At 54.7% G+C, this 24056-nt stretch overlaps 7 protein-coding genes across 7 annotated transcripts; 4 read left to right on the top strand and 3 right to left on the bottom strand.

Moving 5' to 3' along the window:
* Nucleotides 1-264: 264 nt before the first annotated feature.
* On the top strand, nucleotides 265-6651 carry M406DRAFT_344138 (ARM repeat-containing protein; the record flags this gene model as incomplete). The annotated part of the gene is made up of 3 exons (XM_040921946.1): nucleotides 265-304; nucleotides 359-5988; nucleotides 6047-6651. 3 exons carry the CDS (start codon nucleotides 265-267, stop codon nucleotides 6542-6544), a joined length of 6168 nt encoding a protein of 2055 aa, XP_040781330.1. The 3' UTR covers nucleotides 6545-6651.
* A 204-nt stretch (nucleotides 6652-6855) lies between these two features.
* On the bottom strand, nucleotides 6856-8284 carry M406DRAFT_248894 (uncharacterized protein; the record flags this gene model as incomplete). The annotated part of the gene is made up of 3 exons (XM_040916571.1): nucleotides 6856-7134; nucleotides 7253-7981; nucleotides 8018-8284. 3 exons carry the CDS (start codon nucleotides 8282-8284, stop codon nucleotides 6856-6858), a joined length of 1275 nt encoding a protein of 424 aa, XP_040781329.1.
* A 495-nt stretch (nucleotides 8285-8779) lies between these two features.
* On the top strand, nucleotides 8780-11393 carry M406DRAFT_87210 (uncharacterized protein; the record flags this gene model as incomplete). Its single annotated transcript, XM_040926104.1, has 2 exons — nucleotides 8780-10437; nucleotides 10777-11393. Coding segments are annotated over exons 1-2 (1929 nt in total), but the record flags the coding sequence as incomplete, so codon positions are not given.
* A 961-nt stretch (nucleotides 11394-12354) lies between these two features.
* On the bottom strand, nucleotides 12355-15266 carry M406DRAFT_285012 (uncharacterized protein; the record flags this gene model as incomplete). The annotated part of the gene is made up of 6 exons (XM_040918601.1): nucleotides 12355-12733; nucleotides 12787-13000; nucleotides 13076-14099; nucleotides 14152-14292; nucleotides 14454-14627; nucleotides 14742-15266. The coding sequence occupies 5 exons, from the start codon at nucleotides 15264-15266 to the stop codon at nucleotides 12858-12860; spliced, it is 2007 nt and encodes a 668-aa protein (XP_040781327.1). The 3' UTR covers nucleotides 12355-12733; nucleotides 12787-12857.
* Nucleotides 15267-17061: 1795 nt separating this feature from the next.
* M406DRAFT_105330 (putative exocyst complex component Sec15) lies at nucleotides 17062-19886 on the top strand (the record flags this gene model as incomplete). The annotated part of the gene is made up of 3 exons (XM_040915137.1): nucleotides 17062-17115; nucleotides 17170-18660; nucleotides 18718-19886. 3 exons carry the CDS (start codon nucleotides 17062-17064, stop codon nucleotides 19498-19500), a joined length of 2328 nt encoding a protein of 775 aa, XP_040782413.1. The 3' UTR covers nucleotides 19501-19886.
* On the bottom strand, nucleotides 19864-22276 carry M406DRAFT_354412 (uncharacterized protein). The gene is made up of 6 exons (XM_040922905.1): nucleotides 22136-22276; nucleotides 21694-21835; nucleotides 21214-21450; nucleotides 21129-21142; nucleotides 20352-21041; nucleotides 19864-20142 (listed from the first exon to the last, which is right to left on the bottom strand). Exons 3-6 carry the CDS (start codon nucleotides 21293-21295, stop codon nucleotides 20134-20136), a joined length of 795 nt encoding a protein of 264 aa, XP_040781326.1. The 5' UTR covers nucleotides 21296-21450; nucleotides 21694-21835; nucleotides 22136-22276; the 3' UTR covers nucleotides 19864-20133.
* An 869-nt stretch (nucleotides 22277-23145) lies between these two features.
* Nucleotides 23146-23991, top strand: M406DRAFT_325813 (Fcf2-domain-containing protein; the record flags this gene model as incomplete). The annotated part of the gene is made up of 2 exons (XM_040920026.1): nucleotides 23146-23397; nucleotides 23617-23991. 2 exons carry the CDS (start codon nucleotides 23146-23148, stop codon nucleotides 23989-23991), a joined length of 627 nt encoding a protein of 208 aa, XP_040781325.1.
* Between the last annotated feature and the right edge of the window lie 65 nt (nucleotides 23992-24056).

Here is a 24056-nt window from a genome sequence, read left to right as displayed (position 1 = left end):
GTTGCCAACCAAATACTCTGTTGACCCTCAATTGGCCAGGGTCGAGCCGCTAGAACCAGGGGTGCAGGGGAGCCGCAGTGACATGTGTCAAGGGTAGCACTGCTGCGGACAGCTGGAAGCTGCTGCGAACCGAGTCCTCAACATCTCCTCCGTCTCCTCATGCTCTTCCCACGCCGAGCAGACACAAGACAGACTGGTCTGCCGGTGGAGAGCGCACAGCATTGAATCCCAGAGAATATTCCCTCCTCCAAAACAGACGCAAATATGTCCTCTGGATCACCACCAGAGCCCCCCAGCACATCTGGTTCCGGCACCGAGAATGCACCCGCCCCTCTGCCACCGACTCCCCATCCTCGAGCGACCTCGACTCCGGAACTCGACCTGCCCAAGTTACAGTCTCTCCCGATTGAGCAGCAGGACCTCTTCCTTCTGACCTTTGTGTCTACCTTGTCCAAACATGTCCTCTCCCTCTCTGCAGATGACTGCACCGCCCAGCAGTTCTACTTGAAACGCGAGATCTTCCAGATCATCAACCTTCCCACACCTGCACCCTCGCGAGTGGTGCGGAACAGCCTGGGCCGGTGCGTTGCGCATATCTTCGGCAATGGCGACCGCAAGCTTCTGCTTGAGACGATAAATGACCTCGTGGCGATCATAACAGCCGGCAAGTCCAAGGCTGAGGGCGAGTCTCGTGCCAGACATGCTGCTGTCGTGTGCCTGGGCGATGTTTTCGGCGCTGCGGGTGACAGCGCTATCAGCTACCATCAGCTAGCCTGCACGGTGCTGGTGAAACTTCTCAAGAGCTCGTCAAATCACGCCGGCCTGCGCGCCGCGTGCTTCACGGCCCTAGGCAAGATCGTGCGGATGGTGGGGCAGATGCTGGACGACAGCATTGCCAGGGACATCTGGAAGCAGGGCCGGAGCCATGCCTCTAGCGACAAAGGCGCCTTGGTGGTCGTCGCGGCGTGTCGGTGCTTGAGGTCGCTTTTGAGGCACACAAATTACTTCAAGAACTCGAGCGACTTCGACAAGATCCAGACGGCTACATTCAAGGCATTTGAGTACGGCTCCTCCCAGGCCCGCCGTGCAGCTGCCGAGTGCCTGGCCGAGGCGCTTGTCAGGGGGTACTCGGAGGCCGCGATGGGAGACAGCATCTCGAGTCCTACAGGTGGCAAGAAGCCAAAGTTAAAAACCCCCAAAACGCCAATGCGCCAGTCGATGCCGCCGGGTGTGCTGGGCGACGACGACGACATACCATCGCGACCTGAGAGCCCGGCTTTCATGAAGAGAACGCTGGACCTTTCCCTGTCTTTCGCAGACATCCTAAGGGTGCTCTCCTATCAGTATGGCAAGCTAGGAACGTCCAACAAGGCCAGATCTGCCATTGGTATCTGCTATTCGACACTTCTGCAACGTCTTGGGGAGAAGACTGTCGAGACAAATTACATGAAGATTGTGGAGAACCTGACTCTCGAGCTGCTGGGGAACCCAAACATCACAAACAATCGTTACCGCCTCCTGATATCCCGTCGCATCGTCGACACGTTGCTTCAGGACGTCATCGGCAAGAAGATCCTTGGTGAGACGGGGCAGTCTCATGCGGCCAAAGTTCTGATCAATGACGTTCTGAAGAACTACCCTCAAGCGCTCAAGGAACGACCCGAACCAACCAAGAACATGCTGATCGCCGCCATGGGAGCACTAGGCTCTCTAATGGGCTCTCTTGGATCTGCCTCCAATGCATTCGCGGAGGCAGCAAGGGAAGGACTGTTGCAAGTCCTCCAGCATCCCAGTTATACTGTCCAAGTGTACACATCGGCATGCCTCAAGACTTTCGTGCTCAATTGTCCTCAGCAGCTCCTGTCCTGCCTGTCCGTATGCATGAACAGCCTGAGTAGGGAGCTGAGCGTGCTCGGGACGGGTCGTAATTCTACCCGAAAGTGCGTCGGCTTTGCTCATGGCTTAGCTGCCACGCTGAGTGCAAGTCCATCACGACCCTTGTACGGCTCTGTCGACATTAACAGCCGGGTCCTTACAATGGCGACAAATCTGCTGAAGTCGAGTGGGAAGCTGGAACTCCGCGTGGCCAGCACACAGATCCAGGTCGCGTGGACCCTGATCGGAGGTCTCATGTCACTTGGCCCGAACTTCGTCAAGATCCATCTCTCTCAGCTCTTGCTGCTTTGGAAGAATGCCCTGCCAAAGCCTCTTGCCAAAGACAATACCGCGGCTAGGAATTACCTGGAAGCGTCGTTCCTGGCGCATGTTCGAGACTGCGCGCTCGGGTCTATCCTGGCCTTTCTCGAGTTCAACAGTCGTCTACTGACTGTTGATGTGTCGAAAAGAATTGCGACCATGCTTCAAAGCACAACTGCTTTCTTGAAGACTCTGCCCAAGAAGAAGACATCGGATGACATCGCTGAGCGACTCGCTCCGGCACTCCAGCTGCAGGACATCGAGATGATGGTACAGCGCCGTGTGATGCAATGCTACATCAAGCTGGTGAACACGAGTCCAGCTGGCGGCAGTGAGGCGCTACTCCAGTCAAACTTGCTGACCCTGGCGATCTCTCTCTTCGCCGATCCCGACAATTACTCGCCAAGCTCTTTGAGTGCAGCTATCGCGAACTCGGCCGGTACTTTCGACACAATCTGGGATGTTGACGACAATTCAGGATTTGGGGTCACCGGGATTGTGTCGGGCTTTAAGATCAAGGAATTGCCCGGGCAGCATGAGAGCTCCATCGAGCCGTCCTTGACTCAGGATAACAGCCCCGAGGACACGATGGAGAATTTTATGTTGTCTCCTGTCTGTGCAGCCCTGGAACACGATGCCTCGACACTCTACATTGGCGGCCGAGATGCGTTCAGCTGCTCATCTGATCCACCTGCAACCGAGGTTGTCAATATGGCTATACAACTGTTCGCATTTGCCTTCCCGCTCACCCCAAACAAGGTGCAAGAGAGTATTCTGGAGCAAATCGCTACATTTATGGCAGCCGGCACCCTCGAGCGTGACAATGCGCGGAAAGCTGCCATCACTGTCAACGTCGCTGCTGCTTTTCTATCTACTCTGAAGGTTGCCGTCAAGGAGACGCAGTCGCCTTCCGGCGACATCACCAACATGCAAGTCGAGAAGCTGTTCCAGGACATGATCAGGGGTTTTGTACTGGACACGGATCAGTACGTCCGTAGCCTGGGATACGCAGCTATCGCTCGCATGTGCAACGCTTGTGGCAATGCCTTCACGAATTCCGAAATCAAATTCCTTGTCGACACCATTGTCGTTAACAGGGAGCCGAGTGCAAGAGCAGGATGCGCTATGGCATTGGGATGCATTCAGGCAAAGGTTGGCGGCATGGCGGCCGGATATCATCTCAAGACCATTCTCGGCATCCTCATGTCTCTTTGCAACGACCCGCACCCGACCGTGCATTTCTGGGCATTGGAGGCGCTGGCGTGCGCTGCTGACGCAGCAGGTCTAGGGTTTTCTCAGTACGTCTCAGGCACACTGGGAATGCTTGCTCAGCTCTACACGTCTGATATTCACAACTCGGAGATCGCCTCTGCTGTCTCTATGAATCTGGAGCTGGAGCTCTCCACCACCGCCAGCGTAGCGCGGTGTGTAGACTCACTAATCAACGTCCTCGGGCCGGATCTACAAGACATTGCGAAGTCTAGGGAGTTGATTTTCACTCTTGTCGGATACTTCCAGTCAGAAGATGACATGCACGTACAAAAGGCCAGCCTAGACTGTCTCGAACATCTATCGCTATACGCGCCAGGACACATGCACTTCGCCGATTACGTTAAGCTGCTGCAGAAGTATCTCAGGTCGGACCATCCAACACTTCGGGATGTGGCTATCGATGGCTTGTACAACATCATGAAGAGGAATTCCTACGATGTCATCGAAGCTGCTGATCCAGGTTTCGAAGAAGACTTGTGGCTCGCACTCGACAGGAATCCGGAGCACGACGGAATCCGCAACATCATACAGAACTGGATGCGTCAGACGTGCCTGACGGACACTGCCGACTGGCTACAGAGGTTCCAAGCGGTCCTTAAGATGACGAGGCCCAAGGCAGTCGCTGATGTTGACACTGGACCAAAGAAGACTACTGCTGTGGTGGATCTTCAGGATGAAGAGGTCGCTGGTTTCGCAGCCGCTGGAGGAGTTGCCAAGGACGAGAAGGAAGGCGGATCGGGCTCTGATGTTGAGCCTCTCCGGTGGCAGGTCATTGCATTCGCCATGAGTCTCTTGTACGAGATTTTCACTCTTATCAACAAAGATGTCATGTCAAATGGCGAATCGCCAGCTCGACTCGCGCTTCAGACCAGGATCGCAGACGTCGTACGCATGGCCTTCTCTGCTTCGACTTCCGGTGTTTTGGAACAGAGGATATGGGGACTAAAGATTATCGGTGCCGTTCTGAAGATGTTCGGCAAGACTCCTGATCCGGATTTCGACGAGGCCATGCTGCTCGAGCAGTACCAGGCTCAGATAAGCTCGGCTCTCACACCTGCCTTCGCTGCCGATTCCTCGCCTGAACTGGCTTCAGAGGCTGTCAATGTGTGCGCCGCGTTCATCGCCACAGGTATTGTCACAGACGTCGACCGTATGGGCAGGATTCTCAAGACACTCGTGACAGCTCTGGAGAACTTCTCAACACAGAATGACAACGCAGGCATTGGCGATCTAAAGGGCCTGAGCTCCAATGCACAGGTCATGGTCAAGATGGCAGTCTTTTCGGCCTGGGCCGAATTGCAGGTCGCGAGCACTGAACAAGCCTATCTGCTGGACGTCCTGAAGCCATACATTGGCAAGCTCACGCCACTCTGGCTCGAGTCTCTTAGGGATTTCGCGCAATTGAGATTTGAGCCAGACATTACCATGACGCTGGGGCCACCATCACTGTCCGGCAGTCTGGACACTATCTACGCGGCGCTCAATCGCGAGACGCTCCTCAAATTCTACCAGGATTCATGGCTCAAACTCGTCGATGCCATTGCTAGCTTGATCGGACAAGACAGCGAGTTTGTCTTTGATGCTCTGGACGGAAAAGAGAATTCAGGGAGCACTCCGAATGGCCACTCTAAGGGCTCCATCAACTATCGGGATGAGCCTTTGGCCTTCTTCTTTGTCCTCTTCGGCATCGCCTTTGAGGCGCTTGCCGCGAAACCAGGTCAGGCGGACTCTCTTGCCAGCAATGAGCAGACACTTGAGATCCTGCAGGCACTCAAGAAGATCTTGCACCCGAGTGTCTCTGGTCATGCCATCTATAGAGACGCGGTCTTCGCCGAGAGTATGGACCTGCTAGACCGTCTTGTCCTGACAGAAGGTCTTGACGTCCAAGGCGTCATTGTGGACATTGCCAGGGCACTCTGCGTCGAACATCCCGCTGCCAGGAAGTCCACGGAGCCTGACAACGGGGAGCTGTCTGAGGACGTGGATCAGCTGTTTGAGCTCACGAGAATCATCGTGCTGGTTCTAGCCGGGCTGCTACCAAATCTTACAGAGGCAAACCAGCCCGTCCGGCATATTCTGACGGAGGAGGCGATTCTCCTTGTTCGGACATCATTGAACAGCCTGGTCGATGCGGCAGAGGTCTTTCCATCAGTCATCAAGACGGACCTGCATGCATGCATTATCCACATATTCGCTACCATTCTTGCTACACCATCTTGCCAGGAAGTCATCGTGCCACAGGCGCTGCCGACTCTCAAGCGGTTCATCGCAACCATGGCTGGACCGAGGGAAGGCAACAGTGGGCCGATGGATGTACAGCTACAAGGCTGCCTCAGACGCTTCCTCTCCATTTATCTGCATGGGCAGAAGCGAGAAAAGCCGACCGACCTCCAAAACGTCAAGAACAGTCTTCTGGCCATCACGATCCTTTTCACAGGCGGGCAGAACCACCTCACAGCCAATGATCCCATAGTGACCAAGTTCCTTGAGGAATTGGTCGAGTGCCTCTCAGATCGCATGGTATGTTCCTTTCATTGCAGCCATACGTCGCATAGTATTGATGCTAATCAATGTGTAGACCGCCAAAATCGCCACCAACTGCGTCCGCTCGCTGCTCTTGCAGTCTAAACCCACTGTGGCCGACGAGACAATCGCGCGCTTTCTCCTCCCACGCCTCATCACTTTCGTAACCAACACTGAGCCTGAGGACCCCGAGCAGGCGCGCTCTCTTGTCGCCCACACGCTTACTCAATACGTTGCCGCCATGTCGAAAGACCATCAAGCCATTGCCATGTCCCTCGTCATGCCCACCTTGCTCTCCCGCGCTGCGAGTGAGGGCAGCTCTGGCGGCACTGAAGGGATGACCATCTATCGCGAGACCAGCGCGCGGCTGTTGGAGCTGGCGTCGGCGGACCAGGCGAGCTTCAGAGGCGTCGTGGCGGGACTCAGCGAGGGCCAAAAGGAGTTCATGGAAGAGGTGATTAAGAGTGGACGGCAGAGCGAACACGTGAATAAGGATGCCGACGCGGATAGCGGGCAGCCGACGATTGCTCTCAAGATGAATTTTGGAATCTAAGGAGGCAGCTCTTATAGCCAAAACCGATGTATGCTACCTTCGGGAAATGCTATCATAATTGACTTATAGATATAGATAACGTTGGAATGAGAAGATATGATCAGATCAAGAAATTGACCAGGCATGCTCACCAGGGCTTGTGTTGTGAAAGCACTGCCTAGGATGCACACGTATTGTTCCTATGGGACCATCAGGCCATCATCAGGATGAAGAAGGGTGGAAAAGTTAACAGTATGTTAATGGACAGGGTATCTGTGTGTATACATATATATATATATACATATATATATATATAATACATGTATAAAGGTCTAGTTTGCTGCCAGAATCTCCGCGGCGTCGGGGCCGAGGGCTCTATCTATCTTGCCCCCGCTCTTCCTGACAACTTCGATCTCCTCCTTCTCCTTCTGTGCCTCCTTCTGGTTCTCATGTGAGATGTAGCTGCTGTACCGCAGGACGCCGAGGGAGAAGATCACCATGAAGATGATACCGGCCACTGCGCGGCGTGTCACCACCCACCGGACGGCCTCGATCTCGGATTTGGAGTCGCTGTTCAACGTGACGCTGATCTTGTAGGCTATTTGTTGGATCTGTGGGCGCCTGTTAACATATAATGCTCATCGTACAATATAACGACGTCCAGAGAGAAAGACACCGAAGAAGAAAAGAAGAAGGGGGGGGGGGGGGGGAATGCAGGAATGAACCTACAGCACCCTCAGCCTTCTTCTGCTCCTCCCTCACGGCCATCTTGCGATCATTGAACATGCCCCTGACATTATCGTTGAGCGTGAGCAGCTCCTGGTTCATGACCTGGGTGGTGTTGTCGACCTCGTGCTGCAGGACGGTCCTCTGCTGCCTGAGCGCCTCGTCGGCGATGCGCCTGTTGTTCTTCACCTCGGTGGACAGCTCGGCGCACGCGGCGCGGAACAGGTACGTCTCGTTCTCGACGTCGCTCTTGGAGATGAGGCCGCCCTGTGCGACGTCCAGGTTCTGGGCGAGCAGGGCGCGCACGGCCTTCATGGCGGTGATGGCCTGCACCTGTGTGTACCCGTTCTGCTCGAGCTGTTTCACCAGCGAGTAGCTGTCAAAGTGGTGCACGTAGGGCGCCGGCGTCAGGTGCGGCGGCTTCTCCTCCGCGGGCACGGAGTCGGGCGGGGGCATGTGCAGAACGGCGTCCATGGGCCCCGTGGCGCGCTTCTTCTTGGGCGCGCCGCCGCCGTCGTCCTGGCCGGCCCCAGCTGCTGTGGCCTGGTCGCCCTTGTTGGTCTCCTGCTCTTCCTTGTTCTTGTTCCTCCTCTCGGACGAGGACACGCCTGGCGAGCTGAGGGTCTCTTTGAGGGCGTCGGCGGCCGGGTCGAGGGCCTTGGCGGCGTTCTTGCGCTGCTCGGCCGTGCTGTCCCTCGCGTCTGGAGGAGGCAGCGGGATGACGCTGCCGTCCTCCATCTGCGACTCCAGCGCTGGTGCGGACTGCACGTCGCCCAGGGGTTTGGGTTCTATGCCCTTGCCCACGCGCGGGCCAAAGCTGCCCTTGTTGGTGGTGCTCGAGGTGCCAAAGGCCGCATGCTGGTGAGGACCCCCCGGCGGCCGGAGGAGGGGAAGAGGGGAGGAGGAAGAGGAGGGGCACCTCCTCGGCCGGGCCCTGTGACAGCGGCTGGCGCTCCTGCGAGCTCCTCCTGCGGTCGAGGGCGCCGAACGGAGGAACAGCGTGGGGTAGAGGAAGGTCAGCCTCTGAGTCGACATGGCGGGCGGGTGAGTGGAGGGCTGTGGGAGCGGACGTGTTGCTATGCCATGGACGTCTACTCTGGTAAGGAAGGGGAGGGGGGCCGAGTTGTTGAGGGTGCAGAGCCAAAGAAGTGTACTTTGCGACAAATAAATGCTCAATTCACACTTTTGGCTCATCGCACGTGGCACTGCCATGGCCCAGACGAGTCAAGACAGCATCCCAGCGCTGTGTACACCTATAGCTCCAGGGACCCTAGGCCTAGAACTGGTCACTGTGGGCCCAAGGACTAGAGGGGCAAGGGATGGTGGTGGGGCCAAGGAAATGGTGAGAGGTGGGGGATTTTTGTTTTCCGGGCGGCAGTTGACCACTGTACTGTGACTTGGCATCCCTGCCATGGAACTTACACTGCAGACCCTGATACTGAATCTGCAGGATGACGATTTGGAGAATACTTCTTGGCACATAGTACACGTCGTCTCTTTCTCACACTTCACCACCACCACAAAGGTCCTGCAACCTGCCAGCCTATCTTCCCAGGCAACATACTGAGGAGCCCACGGACTTGTTTGATTCTGTTCTCAGGCTCCTGATTATATTCTAAACACTGCAGCAACAACATTACAAGGTACAGGCCGCCCCTGCACCGGCCTCCCCGAGAGTCGACGATCTCTTCTTCCCCGCGGCGACGAGGGCTCGCAAGATTTAGGGGCCCGCCCTTTGGACGCCGAGATAAAGGGAAATCGGGTGGCAGAACTCGTAGTTGGTCTTCATATTCTCGGGCACAGCAGCCCAGAACTACTCTCAACTATGGATTGGCTGCGGCAACGACGACTGTGCTCCTGAGACCCGAGCCACACCATGCGATCCGTATCCTCAGGCCTCCTGGCCCTGGTGCTCGGCGTACAGGGCTTCGCCAGCCAGGCACAAGAGGTCACTGCTGCTTCTTCTTCTTCTTCTTCTCTCTCTTCTCCAGAAGTGTGCGAGTCCAAGACCATCAACTACATCACGCACACCCTCCCGCAGCAGTGCCTGCGGACCAACTGGTCCTCTTCGAACTCCACCCTGCAGGATGCCACGACGAGCACGACCACCAGCACAGTCACATCGGCCGAGACGGCGACAACGACACAGCTTGCCGCATCGGGCGAGACTGCCGCGCAGGCTGGGTCATCTCAGGCACAGAGTGGGAGAGAAGAGAAGAAAGAAGATGTGCCAGTCGACACCAAAGGGCCCAAAGATGGGGTCGACGATCCTGAAGACCTGGCCACGAGCTCATTCATGTCATTCGAAGAGTGGAAAGCCATGATGCTACAAAAGTCCGGCCAGGACCTAGCTGATCTGAAGGGGAGAAAATCCCACGAAGGCCGTGACGGTGCCGAGATGGGGCCCAACGAAGGGCTGGACAGCTGGGGCGACGATGGCGAGATCGCCCTGGACTTTGACGTCCTCTCCGGCAAGATCTCCGAGATGGCTGCTACTGCTGGTGCCAAGAGCGCCAGCGCCTCTATCGACGTGTCGAATGCGGAGACCCAAGAGCCCGCGGTCTACGGCGACGGCGTGGCTCACTACCGCAGGCCCAAGGATGCCGGCATCACCTGCAAGGAGAGGTTCTCGTACTCGTCTTTTGACGGAGGTGCCACTGTCCTCAAGACGAGCCCCGGTGCCAAGAACGCCAAAGCCATCTTGGTGGAGAACAAGGACTCCTACATGCTGTTCACGTGTTCCCAGGAGAACAAGTTTGTCATCGTTGAGCTCAGCGAGGATATCCTGGTGGACACCGTAGTCCTGGCCAACTTTGAGTTCTTCTCCAGCATGATACGCAGCTTCCGCATCAGTGTGAGCGACAAGTATCCTGTCAAGGTAGAAAAGTGGAAGGATGTCGGCACGTTCCAGGCAAGGAACTCCAGGGACATACAGGCATTTCTCATCGACAACCCCAAGATCTGGGCCAAGTACATCCGCATCGAATTTCTGTCGCACTATGGCAACGAGTACTACTGCCCTGTATCATTGCTGCGTGTTCACGGCACTCGGATGCTGGACTCGTGGAAGGAAGCTGAAGCTGGCACGGACGATGACGAGCCAGCCGAGACAGTTAGCGCTGCGGAGGCTGCGCCTGAGCATGAGGTGCCACAGGAGAATATCATACCAGTAGACCCAGAGGCGACAAGTACTGGGGATGAACAGGCGGCTCAACCTTCGCCGAACGCATCTACTGACGATTACGGGTATTCTCCCTGGTACGCTCCCATGTACGATGAGCCGTATTTCCAGACCTGTGGAATCGGCACGCCTACAATGACAAACACCGTCGCGCTATCTCCACCAGCGCATGCGGTGAACGACAGCTGGCCTCCCGTCGAGCCAATCCCGAGCACCAGGGACATCAAGGAGGCGGCAACACAAGCAAACATAGCAGTGTCCTCGACAAGTGTTGCAGAAGGAACGAAAAGTGATTCTTCCACGTCGGTCGACTTAGGGACAAGCATTTCAACCCCTTCAACCCCAGGAACCACTGCAGCAAGTACCGATACCACTATGAACAAGACCCAATCCGTTCAGCCAACTGCCAAATCACCATCAATACCACCCAAGCCACCACCAGGCTCCAAGGTCGGCGGGGATTCCTCGTCCAAGTCATCGTCGAAACAACCTACCCACAGCAGTCAGAACAAGACGGCAACAGGCACGTCTTCCTCCGCCAATGCTTCCCCCACCGTTCAGGAGTCCTTTTTCAAATCCATCTCAAAGCGTCTTCAGTTCCTCGAATCCAACACCACCCTCTCCCTCCAATACATCGAAGACCAGTCCAAATTCCTCCAGGAGGCCCTCCAGAAGATGGAGCGTCGCCAGATCTCCCGCGTCGACACCTTCCTCACCAACCTCAATAATACTGTTTTGTCCGAGCTGCGCTCCGTCCGCCAGCAGTATGATCAGATCTGGCAGTCCACCGTCCTCGCCCTCGAGACGCAGCGGGAGCAGAGCGACCGCGAGATTATCGCGCTCTCCTCGCGCCTCAACCTCCTGGCAGACGAGGTCGTCTTCCAGAAGCGCATGGCCATCTTCCAATCCGTCCTGCTGCTGTGCTGCCTCCTGCTGGTTCTCTTCAGCCGCGGCGTTCTGGGCGGCAGCGGCGCCGGCGAGCAGTGGCAGATGACCGCGGCGTCTACATCACACTTCTTCAACAGCTACCTGGGCTCGCCGCGCTGGCCGCCCGGCTCGCCTAGGCCAGTGAGCCGCGGGAACACGCCCACGCAGCAGGGGCGTCGGGCGAGCGCCGGGTCCATAAAGCGCGGTGGTAGGGCCTTGCATCCCGGTAGCGTCCAGCGCTCCGTGTCAGGCCCTGCCGTGACGGGCGGGCCTCTGGTGTCGTCGTCGCCCACGCGTGCCGTCTCGTCATCCTATACCGAGAAGATGCTGCCCATGACGCCCACTTCTGGGGTGTTCAGTGGCGATGAGGAGAACGATGATGACAGCGTAGCCACACCACCCTTCCCATTGACGAGGGGCCCAGCGATCCGGGTCGACGAGCCCGCCGATCCCTTTATGACCCACGAGCCGGATGGGTGCCGCAGCAGGCTGCCCACTCCAGACCAGGAGAGGAAACTATTAATAGTCGACATCCCGTCGCCGGAGGAGGAGTCCTCGAGCAGCAGCGCATCAACGCTGACGGACGGGCGACAAAACCTGCCGGAAGACGAACAGTGCAATGTGGATGAAGATGAAGAAGGCGTTGCTGAGGAAGATCCGCAATCGAGCAGACCGCCTCTGACAAGGTCACCATTATCAGAACGAGGCGGCAACTCGCGGAAGCCTCTCCCAGCGTTACCAGAGGATCCGATATGACAACGTTTCAGATCCAGCCAGGTAGATAATGAATATGGTGTATCTTTAATGTCTCAATTGATGAGCCTTTCCACGTCTCGCCCCGCTGTCCCCTCTGTGCTCTATGTCCTCTTTTGCAATGTTGATTCGGCTTGTCACATGCCGACCTGTGGTAGGAATGTTCGCGAATATTGATTTTGCTCTGTGTGTACTTCAGAGTTCTACGGTATGGTCACTTTTCCCACGAAGATAAGCTCGAAAAACAAAATTCGTATTATGATGCCTCCCAAGAGGACTCCCAGTCTAGAAAAAGGGGGGGGAGGGGAGAAAAATAAGCCAGCGATACCATCCCTCCAACTTCGAACCTCGGACCGATGTCCACTCAAGTAGCTCCTAGATCTGTTGTTTGTGAACTCTACGGACATGTGGCGGTCCGTTGAAAAGGTTATAGTTGAGATGGAAAGTTATCAATCCGTACCGTGGTAAGATGAGTCCTCTGGTCCAAGACTGCCATTGTACATGAATGGTTTCAAAATCTTGCTGCCAACGCAAAAATCGTTGTTTCCTCTTCGAAACATTTCTGCGAAAGCTGTCATAGATAGCAAAGAAGCTAACCGGATGTCTCGGTACCAGCGCTCACGCTGCGCGTCTGTCAACAGGTGGTCATAGAGGTTCATCTTTTGGTAGAGCTCACTCGAGATACGCTGCCTTATGATTGAAATCAAACGATGTTCAAATGCAGGCAGTAGCTTGACAGCATGGCACTTAGCGAATAAGATCGGGGTGAGCAAAGAGCCCGGCCTCGCCACATTCCTCGAGGGCGGCAAGGCGAGTGCCTCGATCGTACTGGGACCGACGGCGGCGCTGCTCCTCGCGGAAGTTCTGACCAGCGTTTGGAGTGAAGAGACCTTGATATTTTTAGGGATGAAATATCAGCGAGATACAACAGGTGAGTGTCCAGGCTCGGAAGAGGTCGTACTTACCGACGTGCTCGGCATTCTCACAGCTCCGCTTCATCTTGGAATGGTTGTCAGGCTCGGGGAAAGGCTCCTCTTGGCCAGCCATCTGGGGAGTGGGACCATTGGTTGTGTAGTAGAGCTTAGGCCGGTAGTGGGCAGCCTCCAGCATGACAGAACTGTTGCGAAACTTCTGGACGAGACAGTCCTTGCCCTGAATGGTAGCATAGGAGATCTCAGCGATCTTGTCGCTCTTGAAACAGTTCCAACGCTGGTTTCCACGCGCATTGACAAAGTCGATGATATCCAGCGGATCAACGAAGTTGATGAAGGCGTATCCAACATTGCAATCGTTTGCAAAGTCGATTCTAAGATACATGAAGTCATACTTGCCCCAGCTGGACTCATCCACAATGTTCTTCAGCATGGCCTGGTCAACCTTGTTTGGAATATTCCGAAGCATGATTGTAGTGCGCACATCAATGCCCTCTTGGATCTTCTTGATGTCGACATGGTTGTGGTGAGGACCTGGCGGGCTGAAGTGAGAGCGGTTCACACGCATGGCATTCTGTCGACGAGGATCCGAGCGTTGGAAACCCTGGGCCAGCCTTGGGCTCGGGAAGCTCACGCGTGTGGAAATCGATTTGGACAGAGGTGAGGAGAACGGCGATCGTGTCATGGGGAATGCAGGGCTCATGGGACTCATGACCCGGAGATCCAGACTCGAGGACGCAGGAGTCACAGCGCGAGACATAATATTTGGGTACGCTGGCTGGACCAGGTGTGACATTGGTGAACTTAGGCCCCAAGAACCTGGCCACTGAGTCAACTGGACAGGACTTCCAAGGTTAACGGAAGCTATAGTGGAAGGCTCCTGTAGCTGCACTGCATGTCGAGAACGGTGAAGGGACATGTTATCGAGCTGGGCTGTCAGGTCGGACACCGTGGTGTTGCGTAGCCCAGAGCCACCATAGTCATTGAGGCTGAAGAGTGGTGCTGCTTGGCCGCCAAGCGACAGAGGAGCCAGGAGAAGCAAGAAGAAGCCCTCAACCTGGGTGTATTAGCCAGGATCAACCGATTCAGAATTTTAGAGGCGAACTTACGGCCATCCATCCGCGTGTATAGAGCTGAGAGGCGCATCCGTAGGTAGCATTGCAATCGGACATCTCAATGACCCACCGAATAATTTCGGGCTGGTTGGAAGGCTGTTTGACCAAAGCGAAGACATTCCAGTGTTTGAAATGCTCACTGATCTTGTCTCTCATTTGGTCATCGCTCAAATCGACAATTGGGTAGACGAGAAGATTATGCAAGCCCTCATTCTCGTTCGCGAGACGACCGATACCAGTACCCTAGTGCTGAGAGTCAATATGTAAACATTGCTGACGATCAGAGGGGAACAGACCTTGTTGATCTCTTGAGCCGAGATGGCCTCGATCTTCCAATGCTTTGGCTTGATTGTCTTGTCGTTCAAGATCCTCGGCGAGTCTCGCACATTCGTGAGACGAAGATAGGCGACATTGCCACAGGGAAAGATGTCAGGGTACCGCTCGAAGGGTCCGCCAAGTGTCTGGAGCTTCTGTAGACGCTATCAGAGATCTCGTCACCTTTGATAATTTCCATCCGAACTTACTTGGAGGTATTCGTTGATGGCATCGGACGTCAGAATTCCTGTCGCAGAAGTGATGGACACCGAGCGAGACATATTCAACTCTTTGCTGATGATTGAGCTCAGAGGAACGTGGTTGTAGACGCGCGCTCCGGTAATGGGACTGCAGACGACGGGGACACCAGAAGAAATGCTGCGGGCAAGGGGCTTGGGAGTGTCCAGAGCGTTGTTGGAACCGATGGCGACAACTGGAGTTGTAGACAAAGGACGGAAGGCCGTGGCTGTGGCAGACAATTTGGTCTGTGACTGGGCCTTCTCAGAAGGCGAAGTGATGAAAGGGTCCTTGTCTCGAATGACCGATGCAATGGAGTCCATGGAGGCCATCCGGTGAAGAGCAGATGCTCCATTGTTGCGGTCAATTAAGTTATCAGAGTTGACAGACTGGGCACAAGAGGTCCCATTGCTGAGACTCATGGAATTGAGGAGGCGGGAGGCCTTGGCTGAGTCTTCCGTAGGGGAGAAGGAAGACAGACGGGTGTCAGGGGTATCCTCATACTTGAAGGAGTCAGCACCGCCCTCACTTGGAGGTGAGGAGGGATGGAAGGCCATGTCTTGATGGTGGTCCATCTCTGCAGTGGCTGTTGTGGTAACTGCTGAGTGCTGTCCAAGTCAGAGAGATGCTGCCAAATGTACCTGTCAATGGTAAGTATGATGTGCCTGTGGAAGATTGTCGGGGGTGGGACCTGTCTGTAGTACTGGAGGTAATTATCTAATGGTGTGATGGGATGGGATTGGGAGAAGGGTAGATGACAGACCCAAGAAGATTCCAACAAGACGTGCTTGAAGGAGAAGAGAGTAGAAATTTTGGAGGCTGTATTCAAAGGAGAGGGTTGGGATTGTTGGAAGAGGATGAGAGATGGGTGTGTTCCAACAACAAGTGGGAAGGAACCAAAATATCTCTGGAGGAAAATCCAAAACTATTGGCAGGTGTGTGTTACCCTGGTCAGGTGGTTGTTACCCGGGTAAGATGAAAGGAAGGAAGGTGCAAGTAGAAGTCGAAGAGGAGGGTTTTGGGTAGCCTTGTGATTTTTCGAGGCAGGAGCCACTTCCTGCTACTAGATACACCCCGCTTCGTCTGCACCCCTTCAATGCTGCACTGAATCACCAGCAACTAGTCGACAGCCACAAAGTAGCCCCTCAACGTGTTTGTTGTCTTGCTCACAGTAGCAAATTCCATAGCAGAGAAGGCTTGGGAGATACTAGGACTCAGGGCAGGCTACAAGCTATCAAATTCAGTTTGATGCCCTCGTCTAATTCGTGACAAGCAAAAAGCCCGAGTGAGCCAACATGACCATCAATGACTATGTGGATGACAGACTGGCCTCCTGCTAATTAACTAACAATTCCGATCAGGCACAGGGAGGTCACAGACAGGTGCACGGATAGAACATTGCCCACTAACTGAGCAAGTATAGCCTAATGAAATGTATTGCTTGATGTGAGAGGGCTGATGAAGCACGGCATTGAACTTCCTTAAGGCCATCAAGCAAGGGGAGGACAAAGAGCCATGATGTGAACCAATGTATGCAGGAATCAGCTGGCTGGTCTGATTCTAGTATGCCATAGTCCAAGGATAATTTCTACTGAGTCCGAACTCCATCCAAAAGGATGAACTCTCAAGAGGGGTAGGTACTTATGTGACTAGTTTCCCGAGGCAGGAGGAGGCTCATGAGTTCCTCATGACACTCTGCATCCTGATCTGCAAGGAAATCCAGGGTGGCACTAGAGGCAAGTGAAAATTCCTTTATGGTGAAGACTAATTTCAGATTATTCAGTGCATGGCCACGTATAATGAATGGGTGAAGGCTCCTGAATAAAGAGGTTGATACCATTCTGGTTGAAGCTGTTTATGGTCACAGTTGTATTGAGACATGTATTCCATGTTACTGATGTCGTTGATCACAGCTGGTGCCGGCTGGCAGCGGCTGCTCAGTTTCCTGTCAGCTTAACATCGCTTTGGGACCGGGTCAGGGGCGCCTACAACAAGCAGCAGGGCAGGTGCTAGGCTAGGCAACCTGGTGCTCAAGTCCTGGCACCGCCTGGATAGTAGCATGCAGCCTATGGCCTGGTGAACTGTCTCAGGACACAATCATGAGATGGGACTGTGTTTGGACTCTTGTACTTGCACCTCATAGTAGCAAGATCGCTCAGAGTAGTGAACATCGTCAATCACTGGTGTAGCTATTCAATCTGGCTGCTTGATCTACCATCTTCCCATCTTTACGAGCTCTGGCGCATCCATTGCAAGCCTATGATCGCACCCCTGTCCACTATCCCTCGACCGTGAGGGCCGTCGTGAGAACCGCCTAGAGTTGAGTTGCTTCAAGCTGATCCGACACCCACAATGCCTCCACGAAAGTCGCAAGCCTACGACGACTACGGCTCTGCCGTTGGCCAAGTCAGTCATTGTAGCTTATTACCTACACAAGCCGCCTGCTAATGCCGTCTATAGGTCATCCTCGCCTCGACCGACTCGGACTTCCTCGATCAGTTGATACCCATTCTAAAGGACGCGAGCGTCAGCAATCGCACGAACTCTCTCGTCCAGAGTTTGACCTACTACGCCGAAGACCGCGAAGCCGAGATCGAGAACATCGGCCTGACGAAGCACGAGGAGTTCCTGCACTCCGTCAACCAACTGCAGAATGTCCGCGAAGGCACCGTCTCCCTGACGGGCGAAATCCTGGAGCTGAACCAGTCGATCCAGTCCAGCACCCAGGAGCTGGCGGAGCAGAAGCAGAAGCTCGTCGACAAGAGGGCCATCCGGCAGAATGTCTCGGACGCGTCCGATGCGCTTAAGGAGTCGCTGAAAATATTACATGCCGTCAACCAGGCGCACGAGCTGATTCGCAAGAAGCAGTACTACGCTGCGTTGAAGTCGCTGGAGGATTTGCAGAATGAGCACCTGGTGCCGATAATACAAAACAAATATGCCACCCAGCAGCAGCTTGCGGACATGATCCAAAAGTCTATACCGGCCTCGCAAAAGGCGATCGCGGAGGCTGTGATGTTGGACCTGAACACCTGGCTGTATCGCATTCGAGAGACGTCTCAGTTCCTGGGAGAGGTTGCCTTTTACCACACGGAGATGAGAAGGTCTAGGCACAAGGAACGGACCGAGGCGGATGAGACACTCAATAGCTTCAAGCTGAACTCGGCAATCGAGCTTGTATTTGAAGAGGACGAGGAGTTCGATGTGCTTGCGAACGAAGAACTCGAGGTAGATTTCACTCCCCTCTTTGAGTGCTTGCATATCCACCAGGCTCTCGGACAGAGCGACAAGCTACGCGCAGATTATGCGGCAACGAGGCGGCAACAGAAAGATCTTTTGATCCCGACATCGATCCATCTCGAGGGCGAAGAAGAACCGTCCTTGAACAGTCTACTCGAGGGTATCGCTGGTTTCGCTATCATCGAGAAGGCTACAGTGCGGCGGGTGCCTCAGCTACGATCCAGCGTCGAGGTGGATGAGCTGTGGGATTCCATGTGTACTTCTGCAATCGCCCTTACATCCCGGTCTTTGGGCGGCATCAACAATGCTGAAGTCTTGCTCAAAATCAAATCCGTCTTTGCCCTGTCTATCCAGACTATGGAAGGCTGGGGCTACTCTGTCACGATGCTGGACAATTTTCTGCTCACGCTCTTCGACACATACGCAGACTTGCTGAAGCGCCGCTTCAGCGAGGATTTCCAGGAGATAGTTTCGACAGACGACTATATGCCGATGGCCATTAACAGCCCCGAGGAGTACGAGAAGGTGGTGAATGTCAGCTGGTTCACACATGATAAGCCACTCGAGGAGCTGACGTTCCCTTGCGTCCTGCCATTTTCACAGATGTACCCGCTGTGCTGTATCGACATTAGGAATTTCCTCAACCAATTTTACTTCTTTGCCGATGACCACTTCCAGCATCCCAATATCATCGATGACACATTACGGAAGGTAAACAACACTGTCTCTTGCCTCTCCACCATGCAAATCGCTGACGTGGTTCTTTAGTCACTAGATGAGTTGCTCACAAGCAAAGTCTGTCAATCGCTCGTGGAGCGACTCAGTTCCCAGTATCTAGGTCAGATCGTACAGATCCTAATCAACCTAGAGCACTTCGAGATCGCCTGCCAGGAGCTGGAGCAACTCTTGATTCGAGCCCGGTCTTCCACGTCCGCTGGCGGCCCCGTAACCCTGTCTGCCACGGAGCAATTCAGGAGCAATAAGAAGACGGCCGAAAAGAGAATATTTGAGCTTGTGAACTCCAAGATCGATGATCTTATCGATACAGCCGAGTACGACTGGATGGCTACGACGCCTATCGAGGAGCCATCCAGCTACATGCAAACGCTCACCCGCTATCTCTCCAATATCATGAACTCCACCCTTCTCGGTCTCCCGCGCGAGATCAAGGAACTCATCTACTTCGACGCTCTCTCCCACGCTGCCGAGCGCATTCTCGCTTTACCGCTCCTGCCCGAGGTCAAAACCATCAACCCCAACGGCGTGGCTGCAATAGCCAAAGACGTCCGCTTCCTCGTCGAGTTCGTCTCCGGGCTCGAGAACGCGGCGATGCTGCAGAACACACTCGAGGAGCTCGAGCAGACCGTCGCGCTGATGCAGATCGAGAACCACGACGAGTATTACGACATGGCGCTCCGCAACAAGCTCTACAGCAGGGTCAACGCCATGAACGGGCCCATGCTGTTGGAGAAACTGACGCACACGGTCGAGGCGCCAAGCCGTGCGGCTGCGACCATGGCCAACTTCTCGAGCAGGTTCGGACTGAGGTGAGCGGTTGGACCCGGGGGGGGGGGGGAGGTATCTTTCTTGACCTCCCGATACCCGAGAAGACTCACCGCTGCCTGCTTTCAATTGTCGCATGGCGTTATGGAATTATTCTTCTCGGCTGGGACGAGACAGCGTTGGGATTATTCTTTGTTGCTTTCCCACACTGTCTTTTCAGAGCGAATCATGCCGTCATCCAGGTGCCTCTGTGTTTAACGTGGGCAGGTATTTGTTGGGCCGATATTAATATCTCTCTGCAATCACATGGATAAATGTACATATTTCTTCATCCGAGTCGGTTTTCTCTGCGAGGTCCGACTGGCGGACGTATTTGTGTACCTCACGCTGTCGGTAGCACGAGAATAGACAGACGTCCAAGACAAAGGAAGGTCAATTTGCTATCAGAAGTAAACGGGCGCGCGGCAAGAACAATCATGATATCGGGAGTATCATACGAATAACCGTCCATCCCCGGTCCCACCACTATGCGCCGAAACCCCACCCCACCCCGATCCATTTCCACGGGTGTGCTCCGCCATACCAAACATCGCGACCGGCGGAATATGTTCTGTTGTCGTCGTTCTCTCTGGGAACGAGATCTGTTTCTGGCCGAATACGAAACCGGCACGTGCATCTTTCTCAAGCACTCTATCAAGAGAACGGAGAGGTTAGGAAATGAATGATCATACTTGAAACTAAGATCCTGCAAAGGTGTGAAGCCTGCTGGGAGTTGGACCGCAGCTAGGAATTGAATTCCTCAGGAGGCGGCATTTGCGATGTATGCAGCGAAGAAAACGAATTAGGCGAACGAACATCTTAAGAGAAAAAGGGGTGGAAATGCGAGAGGATCAACTTACTTGCTGCTGCTGCATAGCGCTGTAGTCGTACATGCCCGGCATGTCGCCGTACATCGGCGCCTGCGCCTGGCCATACGCTGCCTGGCCGGCAGGGTTCTGGCCGACGTACATGGCAGGCTGGCGGTAGTCAGCCTCAGTGCCCAGGGCGTGTCCCGGCAAGCCGTAGTCGGTCGCGCCCATCGGGTGCTGGTGGTTCGGGGCCTGAACGGGCTGCCCCTGGACGCCTTGGGGCACGCCATGTTGCGACGAGCCTGCGGTGGTGCCGGCCTGCCTCTTGGAGTGGGTTGAGGCCTCCTCGCGGGGCACGATGTCGATGAGGAAGTCGAACATATCCGACTTGGCGAGCGCCGACGCGATGTCGCTCCGTTGCAGGGTGCGACGCTTGTTCTCCTCAGCGTGGATCCAGGCGCGCATGGTAAGCTCGGTGATGAAGATGTCGCATCCTTTGGCGAAGAGTATGGGCGCCTCTGCAGAGATCATTTTGACCTCTGGATCGGCCTTCATCACCTTCTTTATGCGCGCCAGGGGAAGCTGGTGTAGCTTGTAGTCGTGGTTGTCGCTCTCAAGGTGATTGATGGTCTGTTGCCAATAAGTCGTCAGGATGTCCTTGTACTGCCCGTTCAGTCCCTGGTGGACATTGGCCCAAGGTCCTGTGTACAACTCTGCCGGCGCATACCCCTGTGCCGAAAGCTACATATCGAAAGGCGCTGATGTCAGTGGCTGCGGTCTCGTCGCCGTCTGTATGGAAAGATTGGGCTGGGCTGGGAGCAAATGTACCGCTGCGCTCGCGCCTGTTGCATGTCACACGGTCAGCTTCTTATGGACGGCCGCAGAAATGGAGGCCTGGTCTCATGTAGCTTACCATAGTGTCCTCCGTGGCTGGTATCGTAGACGGGCCGGTTTGCTTGCTGCTGCTGGGACTGCTGGGGGTTCTGAGGATCCATGCTGGCCAGAGGAGCGTATGGGAATCAAGAGTAAGGACAATGAAGACTGAGTTCAAGACTCGGCGCGCTGTCGACAGGGTCGTTGTCGTGCTGGAACGCGCTGGGCAGGTGGAATCGTACGGGGCAGATGACTCGGCGAGGATCGGCTTTCGAGTCTTGTGTTCCCCCAGAACAATTGTCAGTCTGGTACAGTGTACACATCGGGTGTTTCCATCGCGCAGAAAAGAAGCATCATGAATGCGCGCATGGTGGCTGGTCTGTGGAGCTTGGCTCGACTCTCTCTGTTTACTTCCAGCAGGGCTGGGGCGTGTGCGCGGGGAGCTTCCACTGACAAGCCTTTGGCCGTCGGATCTCGGGAGCTTCGCCACAGGAGGGCGCGTGTAGGGGTCGCAACTCACCTTACTTGGACCGTGGCGATGGATTGGACAGGATTCGTTGAGGTGATTGGCTGGGCCGGGTTTGCGTTGAAGCAGTTTTGGGCGAATGGTGGAGGTGGATCTGAGCCTCGTCGGGTTCTGAGAGGACGAACGAGCAAGGCACCTGAGCCAGGTCCGTGTAGCAATTGAGCCAGTCAGCTTTTTCTCCCGCCAACAGAAAGTGGGAAAAAGCTCCGAGGTTGGCTGGGTCTGGAGAAAAGGGGTACCTGTTCCGGTACTGTGCAGTACTCTGGCTGTAGTGATAGGCACAGTAGAGGATCCGCAAGGGCAGAACAAGGTTTGGAATGGGGATGAGCGTGGAAAGCTGGCGCCAGTGCCGTGGATCCTTCCTTGTCTTGTTGTGGTGGGAGCTGCTAGTAGTAATAGTATGTACTATGACTACTTTAAAAAAAAAAAAACGTACCCACGTAGCTAGGCAGGAAGAGCCTATGGTCTTATATGCTTTCTCCAAGGATCGTCATCCAACAACGATGTGCTGTAAGGTGACGAAATACGACCAGAAGATGGATTGAAAGTTGGTCGAGATGATCTTTAGGAGTGAAATTCCAGAAACGATGACGAGAGAGAGAAAGAGAGAGGGGAAATGAGGAGCGGTATGCAGTACAAGAGTGTCCAAGCTGAATGTTGGGCATCAATTTCCCAGAGACGGCATCACGCATCACAGCCCCAGCTTCTACCGAACCCGATCTGAACCTGATTCTGTCAGTCGGCCACAGGTCATCAACCTTCTTCAGGCTCCCTTACTTTGTGGCGCAGACACGGCTACATCGAGATCCTCAAAGTATATTGGATGCCTCAGATTCTGTTGTGAGCCACCTCATAATCTAGGGACGGGAAGCCCAAAAGCCCAAGGCTTTCCTCCTAAAGATGGCTTCATTGGGTTGAGATGCTTTTTGGGCCAATTCACGGTCATCCGGTGGAGCAGCAGTTGTGTCACATAGAACACGGCATTTCTTGTTGCCTGTTGGCTCATCACAAGCGAAACCTCTGAGGACTTATGGAGAAAGCCCTGAACTAAGAATCTCATGCTGATGAGTTCATAGAAAATCCTGTCCGTCAAGATCCCAAAGCCAACAAGGTGTCCCGTCATGGTACACTATGGTAGAGTATAGCAGAGGAACGGTGCTGGTTAACGGAGCAGAGCCTTTTTACGTAGAGCATTTGTCCCCTCCCTGAGCCTCCCCTGCAAGCCAGCCAGGCTAAATGGCTTAGCCAAGCCCAACCATGTCGCACGGAGATTCTAGCGCCGCGTGCAGCCCCGGTCGTCCGTCGGTCAGCCCCCACCCAAGCTAGATGCTTAAGAAAAAAAAAGTTCTGGTCGCCAGGCTACTCTTTCATCAAACCTTCTTTTCCTTCTGGAATCTCGCCCACGACAAAACACCTTGTCCCAAGTCACCACGACAGTCAACGATCATGGCTGAGGCGGTTCCTGATCTCACAGATGATCAGATTGAGCAGCTCTTAAGCGCTGCTGAACGCTCGCTTGCTGAACGGGTCCCCGAGACGACCGCCGTCGCGGTCAAGAGCAAGCAGCAGAGCCTCGCAGCGAACGCAACAAAAGCTTCTGCTGCCCAGGCTGGAGACGGAAGTGCTGGTAAAGATGTTGTGAAGCCGTCTGAGGAGCTTGCACTCCGTGTACCGCATCTCAAGTCCAAAGAGAAGAAGGTATGCTATGCCTCTCCCATCCAAACCACTCTGGCGCCATCTCCTTCATGATGAAAGTAAAACCCAAATACGAATGACGCGGCGACGAGCTTCCGTTATGGGGGCAGATCCTGCACACCAATGATTTTCATTTGATCATAGTTACTCTGACTGGACCTCACATCCTGCTTCTCAATCATACTCATTGTCGTCAGGCCTGGTTGCTGACTACGACTGTAGGCTCTTCCAGACAACGCTGGCGCCAAATGGAATTACATGCCGCGCACAAAGATCGAGGACCCCAAAGTGAAGCGAGAGTTTCAGCTTCTGCGGCTGAGAGGTGTCCTGGACCCAAAAAAACATTTCAAGAAAGACAACCGCAAGGCTCCCTTTCCTCAATACTCCCAGATGGGTACTATCATCGAAGGCCCCACTGAGTACTACAGCGCCCGCGTCAACCGCAAGGATAGGAAACAGACCCTGGTGGAGGAGGTCTTGGCTTCCGGCGAAGCAAACAGCAAGTTCAAGACGAGATACGCAAAAATTCAGGAGAAGAAGACGAGTGGCAAGAAGGGGCACTACAAGAAGCTTATGGCGCGGCGGAAACGTGGTTGAGCCATCACTGCCGTCTCTGCAAGGAGCAGAGAGGACAGTTGACAAACCAAGACCCATGCCGATGC

Source organism: Cryphonectria parasitica, assembly GCF_011745365.1.
Source record: "Cryphonectria parasitica EP155 unplaced genomic scaffold M406scaffold_1, whole genome shotgun sequence".
NCBI classification, from domain to species: domain Eukaryota; kingdom Fungi; phylum Ascomycota; class Sordariomycetes; order Diaporthales; family Cryphonectriaceae; genus Cryphonectria; species Cryphonectria parasitica.
This window is presented reverse-complemented; position numbering and strand designations above follow the sequence as displayed.

Bases quoted from the DNA above. Each gene is read 5' to 3' on its own strand.
- M406DRAFT_354412 (XM_040922905.1), bottom strand. From the start codon at position 21,295: ATGGATCCTCAGAACCCCCAGCAGTCCCAGCAGCAGCAAGCAAACCGG.